We start from the raw sequence: 13,694 nt of genomic DNA on the forward strand, positions 1-13,694 counted from the left end.
CTGTTGCCATCATTTGTGTAGCTTGGCACAACACAATGGGTGGGTTTTACCTACTGGGCCCAGGGGGACAGGGACCCTCCACCAGGCACAAAAATGACTGCCACGTGAGTCTTGTGTGTAAATCCACTCTCCGCTGGGACTTCTGCTCAAAGTTGTGATATAGACCCAAATCATTTGTGTGTACACCCTCTGAGTGCCCAAAAAGCATGATAGACACACACTAACTGGTATTGCTGCTGTTTAACTAACTTATACATTGTTTCTTAACAATATATATCATTCATTACCCATTTCTGCCAAAACCTGGAATAAATTCACAAGCAAATCACAAGCAGTACTTTCATCTCCTTTCAAGCTGAGCAGAGAAAGAAATAATTCCTCCAAGATCAGTAAGAGTCATCAAAACTTCTCTGTTTGACAGACCATACATAGTAAGGTAAGAAGTGTCATCTCATAGGAACAGGAACCAGCTGCTTCATTTTAAGTCTGTACAGTACTTAGTGTGGAGGAATCCCAATAGGTTTCTCAGTACTATCAAAATACAAATAATGGCCAACGAGAACACAGGTGTGGGATACCAGAACAACCTATGGGCTATATTACTCAGCAAGCTACTCTATTGCATTGTGTAAAATTGTGCTTTTTACGTTGAAGACTTCTGCAGGGGAAGTGAATTTTTTATAAGGAAGTATGATGAAAAAGGCAAAAAAGTAGTTCACATTCGCATCTTTATTTAAGTGTTACCTACACAAGCTATAATTTACAGACTGGTATTTCTGAAAAATAAAAACAAAACAACCAAAAAACCTCAATATCCAAACACTGTATCTGAATCTACATAAAACTTCAAAATTTGCAGAATTTACAAATTAATATTCAGAGCAGTTGGGTAAATTATACATCCTCCCTCAATATCCATGCTCCAAGAGCTTTAAAAGTCATACAGGCACAAGATAGGATATTTTCTTTATACAACCATCTATTTACATAGCTTTTTCCAATACACGTGGTTCAGTTCTCAAAGTAACTGCCAAGGTTTGCAAAACAGTGTATTTAAAATACATTTAGCAGCATATAAAATTAGATAAAAAGGAAAGACAATTTGCTTTAAAAAAAGAAAATGTGAGATGATAGAAACAAATCCATAAGAAAAATAGATTAAGATATATTTGTCATGACCTTAAGAACAGCTAGTCATTGCAGAACATAGGCAAAACACAAATAAAACATACCAACTTGTGAGTATTTGAGTTCTAGTCCTGAGCATAGAGATACACAGCTGCACAACTTTGGTCAACACAGATTATACGCTAACATTACACAAATCATATGGCATTTGCTGTTAGCAGGATACAGCCATGTCAGATAGATGTATCATTAACAGCTTCTTCCCCTCTATTATTCACTCCACTTTCCTAACAACAGTGTAAGTGACCTTTAGAATCTTGAAACTGCCTCTCATAATCACAGGCTGATTCCTGGGACGCCATCCTTCCCCTGCTACCCTAAAATGCAAAACAGCTGATCATACTTGTGAGTGAAATACAGCAGAGCGCTTTTGTTATATATTCCAGGTTATAATTTTGAGATGGTCATTAGAGAAGACTGAATTCCAGTTAATTTAAATTGCAAGTATTACATATGCACACAAATTCAGCCATAATATATAAAGATACATATGTGACTGTTGAGACACAAGTGTGTTACCAAGAGGTTATTAAATACAGTACATATTTTAAGGACAGCAGGTCTAGTAGAAGAGTTCACACATTGTCAGTTCGTTCCAATCATCAGTGTTTACCTAATAAACATGCAGCAAACTGCATAGAGTGCACCTCAAATTGATCAATATATTCATTTATACCCATAATTTTAATTACTGGCAAGATCTTCACTTGCATCTCCTGTATCTGAGATCTGTCCATCTATTATATTTCGAGCTTTCCAGATCCTCACAGTCCGGTCACTGAAAAGCAAAACAAAACAATATTAGTGCTAGTTAATCAAACTGGGGAAGGAGAGATACTGGAGAGGGGGGCAGGGGGAAGCTTCCTTAAAAGCTTGGGTGTCTTAATGAGAAAGGTATTGCTGGCAAAATAACATTTCTTTAATGGGTATGCAAGAGTTACTCCACCTCCAGGAGACTTCATAATCTAAGATGTCCAACATTTAAGATTCCCTAACCTTATCACAGCATTGGCTATTACTTTTAACCATCTAGGAAAGTATAAAGCTTTATGTCTAAGGAGAGTAAAATCCTACTCTCCTACTACCTAATTTTCTAAAATACAAGCAATGGTAATAGGTTCAGGTAGACATCAGAGAAGAGCTTCCATCATGTAGCTATTTGCAACTCAGCAGACCACAGGCAAACAGCCAGTGTGCTACAGAATTAGGGAGACAGACTCAACAGGACAGAACTAATTTCTGTCATTAAAAGAGTGTGAAATGTTACAACAGGTAATATCAAACCTGAAACAGGCTCCATTTACACAAGAGGTGTCAGTCCATTATAGGGAAAAGTAAAAAAAGCTCAGAACCACAAGACAACATGAAGTCCTAACTCCCTCCACAAAAAAACCCCAACAAACCCAAACACCTTCATGAGGGGCTGGAAAGCTTAAACCCGTGAGCTGGTGTTTAGAAGCCCAGGAGAGGCAATCTGTAATTCTGTATTTTTGAAAACAATCACTATTTACACAATTTTAAAGTATGTGTAAGTCAAACATCACACTGAATGTGTTACAGAGCTCTACTATCATAATTTAAAAGTAAAACAAATAGCAATTTATTCAATGAAAGGTAAGTTATGAATCTCATAAAAACTGAGTGACTAGCAATCCCCACAAAAGAAGCCAGCAGGCAGGGCAGACTTTGTGACAGTTTTAAGTGTTTTCTGACTTGTGCCTTCATTTCACTGTAAATTGCCAGAAATAGTCTAAGTTTTATAGACCTTAGGCACACTGTTAGAAGTGCCAAAAGGCTGTAATTTTTTTTTTATGGTAAAAAAAGAATAAATTTCAGATGCATGTATGTTCTAAACTTATTAATAATCTTTAGGCAAACAGAGACATAAGCTTTGACATCTCTACCTCTATTAGTGCTTAAACATAAAAAAGGTCAACTTGGCAACTTTAAAATCCTGTTATGATTCTGAAAGATCTGCTTTTCATTCAGAAGGCCAGAAGCTTCCACAATTTGCTCTTTCTTGGTCAAGTCCCCTGAGGTTTCGCGTCCTCAATTTGCTCACTTTTACTGAGGAAACAAATATTCAAATCAAGGTGTTTAAAGGACAGGATGGTTTGCAAAGCTTCTGCTAATATGTCAGCACTTAAAAAACAAAAACAACCACTTACCATGGCTTCTAGAAAAATCCGCACACGTCAGGAATGAGTCCCAACAGGACACAGCCCAACTGAGAGACAAGCGGATAAAGTTCCCGACTATTGCCAAATTCTCCCTGCCATCCTCTAAGGTTAGTGGTCTCCAAACCTTTTTGATCATGCACCCCTACCACTAAAAACTTTGAGCCCACGTTGCCATGTGTATTTATTAATTTATAAATTATATACATGTACTACTGAATACTAATTTTCTCCCAGCACCCCACTAGATCCCCTGGGTGCAAGCACACCACTCTGGAGATGGCTGTCATAGATTATTAGCTTTGAGGGGTATGGACTGGACAGTTCTCCTGATCCTTGCTATGAAGTGACTTATACAACTGAAAATGTTCTAATACATTTGCATGTACAGAATTCTAGCAGGAGTGATGGAAAAGAAAGATTCTTGGCGAGTAACTCACTCTGCTGCTGTGAAAATCTGGCTGGAGTTGGTGCAGATGGCATTTATGGGGCTGTCGTGTCCCTTCATCTCCCCAATGGGTGCAAAGGTATCCACATTCCAGAGCTTGAGGATGCCTCCTCTGCAGCCGCTGAGCAGAACTGGAGCGCTAGGTATGAGACCAAGAGCACATACCCAGTCCTTATGAGCATTAGGAACTTGCTGAAAAAGACAAGGCAGGCAAGTCTCAAAAACTTTTGGAGGAACAAACAGAAAAGTAAGCCCGACTCCTGTCCTGCAGCAGTTTTGCTACATGACTCTGGGTGTATCCCACCCCTGTGGATCCTCCATCTTTAGAGCAAGGAGGGTGATAACTTCCATAAGGCTACTTCTATACCATGAGTTTGTTTCTTTTTTGTGAAACAGTACTGCAAAACAAGAAGAAAATCCAAAAGACTACTGACCTAATGTGGAACAGAAATCAGTTCAGGATAATGATAAACCTGCATATTTTAAAATGCATATTTGAATGCATTTTCAAACATATGGCCTCTGTATATGTTTCAAGTCTGGCTGTAAAACTGCTATAAAACATGTAAAAATAAAATCCAAAATAGTGCTTAAAGATATACCAGGAAGACAGAAACTGTTTCTGTGTTTGCCTTCTTCCTTTCTTCTTCTCCCATTACACATTATAAATTGATTTTGAGATGTTGCACTTAACAAAACACATTAATTCTTTATTGAGGAAGGGCACTAGCATTTTACTTCCAATTCAGAAAGCAAAATGCTTCACAGACCGACTGAGAACAGCATCCTTTTGGTACCGTTAGTAGGGAAATAATAGCCCGAGTCTTCTGTCTTTTAGGGGGACCAAGAGGAGCTCTTCTGCAGTTCAGTTTGGTAGGAACTGCTTTACTTTGCTCCATTTCTCATATCATGGAGTACTCTCAGCCTTCTAGGATCATCTTGGTGTTTCATCTATAATACAGACTGTAACCACAACACTGATAAGTCTTGTTCTGCAGCACTTCATGAAACTGGGAGGGGGAGAGGTTCTTATAAATCTTAGTTTTGTCACAGCAAGGTTTCATGGCTTGGGATGTATAACACCAAGTTGAAGTAAATGGTCTCTGAATTCTTTTGAATAGCATACTTGTTAAGTGATTTTCATCAATTACAGAAGATCAGATCTGTTTAACCTGTATATGCCAAACTAGGACCTCTGATGCAACTTAGCATTTATACTGTAAAGCAACTAAGTTGTTTCAGGTTTTGGTTGCTTCGTAGATTAAGAAGAGTGATTAAGAAAGTAGATTAAGAAAGTTCAATCTGTGACCTTGGAGATTTTGAAAACTCAGCTGGGCAAGGCCTTGAGAAACCAGATCTAACTACAAAGTTGGCCTTGCTTGGACCAGCAGGCCAACTTCACACTGTGACCTCCAGTGTGTCCTTCCACCCTGAATTACCACATGATTAGCAAAGTAACAGCACTTCCCTACATTTTCTAAAAACGACAGTGAATAAAAATTATTTATAGTTTGTCAAATGCTTTGGTCTTACCTCCTTGAAACATATACAGCATTTTATAGAAATACAAAGGAAGAAGGAAGTGTGAGATAATTTTTATCAAGTTCTACTTTTAAAACCAACAGAACAAACAGGGGGACACCAAGTATATAAATTATGAAATGCAGGTATACCACAAGGAAAATAAGAAAAGGAATATAATTAGACCAATTTACATAGTACTTCACCCCTGGTTCCATATTCTGTCTGATGTTAAATTAATTGCAACAGCAAAAATGCATATTCGTAATATTTTAATAAGCCTAAAATGCAAGAGCAAAACCACTTCTTACAACTTTAATGAAGTCATTCTGAGAATACAAGATCTTTCCTGTTCCTGTGGTTTTGGTATAAGCTGCTTAGTACATTCTCTGGACAGAAAGATATGAGGGTAGATGTCCCAGTATGGCCAAGCAAAAATTGTCTGTAAAAAGCTGCATTTATGAATTCTTATTTTAACTGTGAAGTCTTCGTATTATTCTGAAAAGGAACTGGCACCCAATTGGACAATTTTGAAAGAAGGTCAAGAAAGTTTGTGTATTTATGGAATACTAAGTAGGCCCATATTGAAATTTTCTTCTTAAGATGACCAGTCCATTATTTTTTCATGTTCCAAAACTTTAAAATTCTATTTGTTTCCTTGCTATCAGTCTGCACATTAAATGTAGATAAAAGACATGTTCCTCCTCACCCCCAAAATCATTAGATGATTGGTATCTAAACAGATTTTACAAAAATAGAACTCTTTTCTGGTATTTGTTTTTCTGCCTTCCAGTTCCATAGTCTCAAGTTAAACAATCGTATCTGTACCTCAACAACCTCTCATAGGACCTAAAAGAACAGACCACCTTATATCAAGTAGCCAAAAATCAAAGTTCTTCATGCCAAACAAACTGCAAATCCCCTGGATTTGAGGTCCTTTTGCACCCCTTTCCCTTTTTTTTTTGTTTACATAAGAAAAACATACAGCAAATGTGTTCTATCAGCAAACATTATTATGAATGTGTTGTATACATTACATAACATATGCATTGTATGCAAGATGAATGGAGATCTAAGGGGTAGGACTGGGTGGAGCAAGGTAGGTTATAAACCCTCTTCACAAGAAAATATTCTCTAGTCTGATCTAAAGCATTGGTTCTCATTAATGAGTTCCCAGTCCAAAATTTACTAACTTGTCAATGACAAGGATGATATCCAATGGTTCCAGCCACTGATGAGGCAAGTGCTGCCTTCATTCTGAAGCAGAAAAACAAACCCCACACACTCAGAACTAAAATAGAAGAATAATCACTTCACCAGAATTTCCTGACACTACATACACAGAAGAGAAAAGCAACTGTGTTCCTAGTGTAAAGATCAAGTATATTATTGATTTCTTTCCTAGTCAGTGCTCTATGCCTTCCCCGTTAAAATCATCAGTGTCTACGTGAATAGTCATTGTATGAGCCTGAACACTTACACAGCCTGAAAACAGTTCTACAGCATGACTGTCGCACTAGCTGCATGATTTTTTCCATTACCTGAAGAAGGTCTTTTTGAGACAAATCCCATTTCTTAATTCCATTATCTCTGGATCCACTAAAAAGGTTGTCACCCATAATAGCAAGTGCTTCAATGCCGTCATAATGAGGAGGTTCAAAATTGTGTGTAGGACTTACACTTCCAAGAGCCCCTTCAGTCACATCAAACATCTAAAATAAATAACATAGTATGTTATGTGAAATTTTCTGCCATCTAATGTGCTTGAAAGTCATGGAGCAAATAACTTCAAGGAAAAAACTTAGGAAGTCTTATTACAGACCACTGTATCATGATGTATATTTCACAGAATTTATCTACCAGAACCACTCCTTTCTCTTTTTCCACCTCTTGTCTAAATAAGGAACGCTTCACTGACTTCAGAGAAGACTGCTCTGGAAAGAAATACTACTACTTGAATATGATACACACAGTAGCTTCATACGAAGGGCCTCTACGTACGCTGTGTGTTGGACTAGAGAAACAAAGCTCATGAGTGAGTTTGGGAAACATGATTCATGCTGGGAGAATTGCACAGGCAGCTTCAGGAAGAAGCATTAATATATTTTTCCGGATAAGTTGTTTTGGTAAGGGTTACATTCCACTACATACTGATGCTTTTCACGGACTAGACACACCCCTCTCCTGGCTTGTGCTCCAAGAATAGGGTCTTAGATTCTTTAAGTCAGGTTGTTTTAACAATTTAAGGCATAATCAATCCCATCAGGTCTTTGTCCCAAGAGCAGTAGTGCAAGCAATGCTGTTTCATTTTGCATTGTAGGGAGCTGGAACTCACCCAGTGGGACTGAGCTGAAAAGGAACAGATGAGCCGTAACTTTTTAAACCACTACCTCTGTTTCACAAGCAAATGTCAGACTTCATCCCCTATTATTTGTTCTTTATTGGCCTTTTAGAATGAACAAGTTTGATAGTAAAAAAGGAAGAGCTGGTAGTGTAAAATAACACCTTGTGAGTTAAAGGTATTTTAAAAGTTACTGCATTTAATTAACATGCATCATTTCAATTGTAACAAAAAATTCAACAATAAACCAGAAAAATCAGGCATTTAGACAGAGGTGACTAATATGACTGACTCAGAAGACAAGACAGTAGTTTTCAGTGGCAGGGGATGGCAGTATCTATGGCCAGACCTACTATTCCCAGCAGACCTACCCATGCAGTGAATCACAGAATCATACCATGTTAAGGGGTTGGAAGGGACCTTAAAGATCATAAAGTCCCAAGACTGAACATTATTCATGATCCATGACTGGTGAAATAATTTCCATCTTGGCTATTACATTTCAAATATGGAGATGTAAGTCACTTTTGCTGAAGCCTCCATCCCATGCTAATGTGAAGAGTTAAAATAAATAAGCAAATACTAATGGTTTACCTTTATATAATGATCCTTTGAACCAGTGACAATAAGGTCTTGCCCATTGGAAATTCGATCAACAGTAAGGCACATAACAGGACCCTGGTGACCAGTTAGCTTTCCTGTAGACTGAAATCTTCAAGGATAAGGGAAGAAATAAGGATTTGTTAATTTTTTATATATCCAATACAGTCTACCACACAGTTTCTGACAGAACAGATCTTTTTATTTTTCCCTACATCTTCACTACTCATCCTACATTTTACATATACTCTATTGTTCATATCCATAGGTAAATGTTAAATCTATGCTAAATGCAACAAAAACTTGTATTTATGTAAAATAAGAATTAAAAAATTTGAAAGTAAAGACAAATCAGTCCCCTCCTAAGTATTTTCTGTATTTTGAATGCACTCTTTGGGTGCAGGTTCTGCTTGGAAAAGTGCTCTTACAGTGCAGCAATCATAGTCCCATATTACATTACATCTACTGGCTTTCATCATCTCATCAACAATTACTGGTCAGGATTCACAGTCACCTTAAAAGAGTGTGTTTTATAGTGCCTATCAAACAAAACCTTTTGTTTTTCCAGTCATTTTTACTGAAACAATTCACCACAACCTTAACACATGAGAAAATCATTATCTCAGTGACCATCACAGTATGGATTAGTTGATCCATATTTTGATCACGTTTTGCCAGGTTATGGACACTACAATAAAGAAGAAACACTTCATTGACCATTTTGTATGCATGACTTTGCTTCCTATGCACATGTAACAACCTAAAGAACATTCTCTTCAGCTGGTGTTCAGTACCTTTTCAGGTCCCACATCCTCACTGAGTTTCCAGCAGCTGCATAGAGGAATGTGCCAGTTGGATTTAGTGCAATTTGGTTGATCTGGTTCTCTCCAGCTGGGATAGCAACTGTTCTGTTAGTACTTCCTGAACACACATCAGCAGGCATTGCTTGGCCTGAAGACCTGAGTACAGAGAGGAAGGAGAAAAAAAAAAAGAAAAAACCCCTAAATACTACATTTTGTTCTCCACGCTTTGTTTACAGTTTAAAACCAAACCTATTTCACTGGGAAAAAAGGCTATAAGCCAATTACAAATACTGAACATTTGATAAAACGCTATAGGCATGAATGCAAATTGCTTTTTGTTTCCATATATTACTGGTGCCCCATTACCGACTTAGCCTGAACACATAAAGAAAGCTTCCATTCCCAACAGGCAGTGTACTTAAATTACACTGTACTGCACTATTGAATAAATATAATAAAATGTACCTAAAATTAAGACTCGTTTGAACTCTTGGCATCTGAGGTTTAGCGTACTTACGTCAATGTCCGAATACACTTAGCAGAATCTCTGATGTCCCACACCTTGATATAGGAGGTTGAGACTGTGAAGACCAGGCTAGTGTAGTTGCAATATTTAATAGAAACAACATTATTTGGATGACTCCCTAGAGACATAATCTCTTGTCCAGTTACCAGATTCCAGACTTTACAGGTACGATCTAAATAAAGACAAACAAAAATGGGGAAAATACTAATAATTAACAAAAAAAAACCAAAATAGAAAAATCCCATGGTTTTCCTAAACTCAGTTATTTAAAAAAAAAAAGTACATGCGTTCATACATTTTTCTCCGTTTATGCAGACATTGCAAAAAACAGCTAAATTAAACAGGCCATAAAGAATACATATAGGCATCATCTATCACTGTCAAAACTAAGCAAGGTTAATCATTAAATGTGCATTCAAGATCTGCATATGAGCTCCCATAGAATTTTAAAAGGATAAAAATCTCAAGGGAAGTGAAAATACACAGTTTACAGGCTGTAAGGTGCGGATGATGATAGATGAAGCTTTTAATTCAAGAATTCATCATCAAAAATGTAGTTCAGGAAGAGTTTTGAGGCTTAGCATGACAGAGTTCTGACTGCCACAATAAAACTACAGAGGTGAGAAGTGATCCAAACTCTCCAGTATTTTAGGGACCTCTGAAAATTCCACCATAAGTGCTTCAGTCACTGTTTTCATTCAGGAGCAAAGGAATTTAAGTGCTGCGACCTTTTATGTACTAAACTCCTAAATGAATAGAAGTCTTCAAGAAATTCACAACACTGACCATGAGCACAGAAAACTCTCCTTGTTGCACGTCTGTATCACTCCATACATTTTAGACATACATTTATACTGAAATAAGTACTGGAAAGATGAAGAGAAAGCTTCATGGATAGACAACAGTTATAAGACCATGAAGAAGGGAAGTATACCAAGCCCCTTTAAAAATACCAACTATCAAGACCAAGCCAAATATCTGCAATGCACACAAGAGCTTATTGGAATTTCTGAATTTGACACTGGCTGCAAGTATTATCTGATGTCAGTGAGCTGAGACTTTCTGCTTCAGCAACTATTTCAAAATATTTAACCTTATTTAATTTAACAGCTGTCTACGCTCTTGAGTAGAAGTGTACTTTGCAAACTGCCCTCCAAAAATATATATCGGAAAAATTCTTCCATAAGTATGGGAAGCTAGAATATGACTTGAAAAAAGCAAATATTTGCAACATCTGCAAGCATCCATATATTAAAAAAAAAATAAAAAAAATCCCAAATCCAAAATTTTAGAATAAAAATCAAGATGTAAAATAAAATCTTTAAAAATGCTTTTTTCTCCTCCTCACATAGACTCCAAATTCAAAAATCTCAATAGAAATTAACTAAGCAACATTTACAAAATCTAAATAAATGTCTTTTTGCACTTGCATACACTTGCACAAATGTTGAAATGTTGGCTTAAAACTTACAAGACCAAAGGTTCACTCAAAGTGTGTGTCTTGGTATTTTTAACAGCCAGCAAACAGAATAGCCACAGAAACCATATCTGAATATTAGCAGTGGGGGGGGTGGTGTTGTTTTGTTTGGTGGGTTTTTGTTTGTTTGGAGGGGGGGGGGTGTTTGATTTTTTGGGGGGTTTTTTGTTTGGTTGATTTTAGAAGGTTTTCTTCAAAACACTGCTTTTACCAGTTTGAAAAGTTCATAGAGTGACTGCACCATCCAGTAAGGAATTTAGTGACTACTAAAAATCTGGGCTCTCCCACAACAGCCATACGGCTTTTACAACCACAAAGGACAGGCAATGAGATGCACAGAGGAGGCAGAAAATACCTTTAGATGAAGAAGATGGCTCGAAGGATCAACTATGACATGAGGACTCTATTCAATCTCTGTGCAGTACAGGCAAAACTATGCTAATTCGCACCTCTACCCCTACACTGAAGCTATTACCTTGCATTGCACATCATGTGTGCACAAGTTAACATGATTGGTTCCATCGTATCATTCAACAAATGTTAATATTACTTCTTTTTGCAGTTTTCCACTACAAATAAGCAGCTAAATACTACACACTGGAATTAAAAACCTGTAGATAACTACTGTAAATCCTTCTTCAGAAATGGGCCTTTACAATTTTCCAGTGTTTACAGCACTAAGCACAAACTGAGAATTTCACAACACCCCAAGTTTGTCCAAGCAGCCTCTGTAGGCAGCAGAGGTGCACAGAGCTTGCCCAACCTTTAGATCCAGTGAAGAGAAGATCATCAGTTGCATCAACACAAAGCACAGCCTTGGTATGTCCTTCAGCTGTATAGATACACTGAAGCGGGGATGATCGAACGCATTTGGAAGCAGGGAATGGGTTAATTATCCCCCTAAAATAAAAACAAAGAATGTGAGTTGGGCATAGTAACAGACACAGATAAAACTAATTTACTTGCATGTAGGGAAAAGAAATTAATCTAGTTTTCTTACATGTGAGGGCAGAACAGCTGAATGCCTTTCATAAACTACGCAAGGATTTTTACTATTTAGCTTCACCACCTGTCAACTCTGGACTACCACTTAAAGGAAATCACATACAAAAACAAACAAATGAAAAGACAAGATACTGAATGTTAGGTACATGGGAAATTCTGCATAATGTTGAAAATAACAAGACGCTTAAAGCTTTAGGATGCCTAAGATCAACCATAAGACATCTAAGTCTAGACAGCACATCTGAAAAATGGAGCAAATGTAATGTACACTGTCAAATCCAAGCTCAGCATGCATTTCACATAACCTGCCTTCTATGTGCAGACCTGGAGAACTGCCATAAACTTCTGTATCTGAGGAAGGTTAGCACTACACCCCATACATGACAACACACTCATGCTCAAATGGCCAAAAAGAAATGTTGGAGTGCTGGCACCCCAGAGCAATCTTCCTGGGGATTTGTAACTAGTTCTATGGTGATACCAAAAGAGTAACTCAGCCTGAAAAGAAACCCTCACAGTTCATCACCAAACAAAATTATTAGCAGTCTAAAATCCCATGCATACAACTGCACACACACAGGGATCCCATTAATCTCTGTGAAGTGTAGAAAAGACTCAAGGAGATGCCCAAAACATGCAACATAATGCTGTGACCTGGTCAGCTTGCAGTTAAGACTCTCTGTCATGCTCTTCTGGGATTACACACATAACTGTGAAGAAAGGGAACTAAGGAAACATAGCCCTATCTCACCAAAAAGAAGTGTCAGATGCTTTAGGAAAATGTAGAAATTCCACAATATTGCCTAGAAGTTTCCTATAGAAAGGAAAAAATCCTTCATGATAAAAGCTAACTTTGTGACAACTCACTAGTTTATCTAGTACAGTCTTAGAAATTATTATTTTATACATTTTTACTGCTCAGGATATCTTCATATAATTAATTACTCTTTAACAATCCTTCCATAGATTTTGCTAATATTAATAGTGCCTTAAGTTGTGAGACATTAACCTCCTCATTTTGGAAAGGCATTCATTCACCCTTCAATATGCACCTTTTTATGTTTTCAAGAAAACAGGAAAAATTTCCTATTTAATAATTTAGGTCTCTATGCTTTTGTTTTCTACCACCACACAAAACTAACATGGTTTTCTCTATAGTATTCCCTAGCGGATCATCTAAACTGAGTTACTGCTATTGCTGTTCTCACTCAAGTCACTTCTGTGACAAGCCATGTAAAATACATGTCCTGGAGCTATTTATCTACCTATGTGCAGTGTTCTAAAATCAAAAGACAAAAAAAAGATACAACTGCTACAATGACCAGACAAAGCCACATTATTAGCAGTCCTCTGACTGCCCTCCTCTTGATAAACTTATTTTTCACTGAGTATCTAAGTCACAAGAACATGAGTGGGGACGTTCCTTTTATCTCTTAAACCACTGTGCGTTCTGTCAGAAAGGCATAATAAAAAAAACTACTCATTTTTATTTGCACTGGGATTTAATTTTTAGTGATCAAAGCACACAATGGAAAAAGAAAAACAAAAAGAAAGAGAGAAGCAGATAAAACATAAGAAAATGTCTGCTTCTCTTTTTTTGAGGAAAAT

General features: G+C 37.2%; 1 protein-coding gene across 10 annotated transcripts in view; it reads right to left on the bottom strand.

Moving 5' to 3' along the window:
* Nucleotides 1-710: 710 nt before the first annotated feature.
* KIF21A (kinesin family member 21A) overlaps nucleotides 711-13,694 on the bottom strand; it is an 88,311-nt gene continuing 75,327 nt past the window's right edge. For all 10 annotated transcript variants that reach the window (XM_027640000.1, XM_027640006.1, XM_027640004.1 and 7 more), the window contains 7 exons: nucleotides 11,845-11,981; nucleotides 9,596-9,776; nucleotides 9,070-9,234; nucleotides 8,270-8,387; nucleotides 6,876-7,046; nucleotides 3,806-4,005; nucleotides 711-1,966 (listed from right to left, as the gene is read on the bottom strand). In XM_027640000.1, the coding sequence (XP_027495801.1) occupies nucleotides 1,873-1,966; nucleotides 3,806-4,005; nucleotides 6,876-7,046; nucleotides 8,270-8,387; nucleotides 9,070-9,234; nucleotides 9,596-9,776; nucleotides 11,845-11,981 (1,066 nt within the window). In that variant the 3' untranslated portion in view covers nucleotides 711-1,872. The remainder of the gene's footprint in view (nucleotides 1,967-3,805; nucleotides 4,006-6,875; nucleotides 7,047-8,269; nucleotides 8,388-9,069; nucleotides 9,235-9,595; nucleotides 9,777-11,844; nucleotides 11,982-13,694) is intronic.

Source organism: Corapipo altera, unplaced genomic scaffold (genome assembly GCF_003945725.1).
Source record: "Corapipo altera isolate COAL_440 unplaced genomic scaffold, ASM394572v1 1b, whole genome shotgun sequence".
Taxonomy (NCBI): domain Eukaryota; kingdom Metazoa; phylum Chordata; class Aves; order Passeriformes; family Pipridae; genus Corapipo; species Corapipo altera.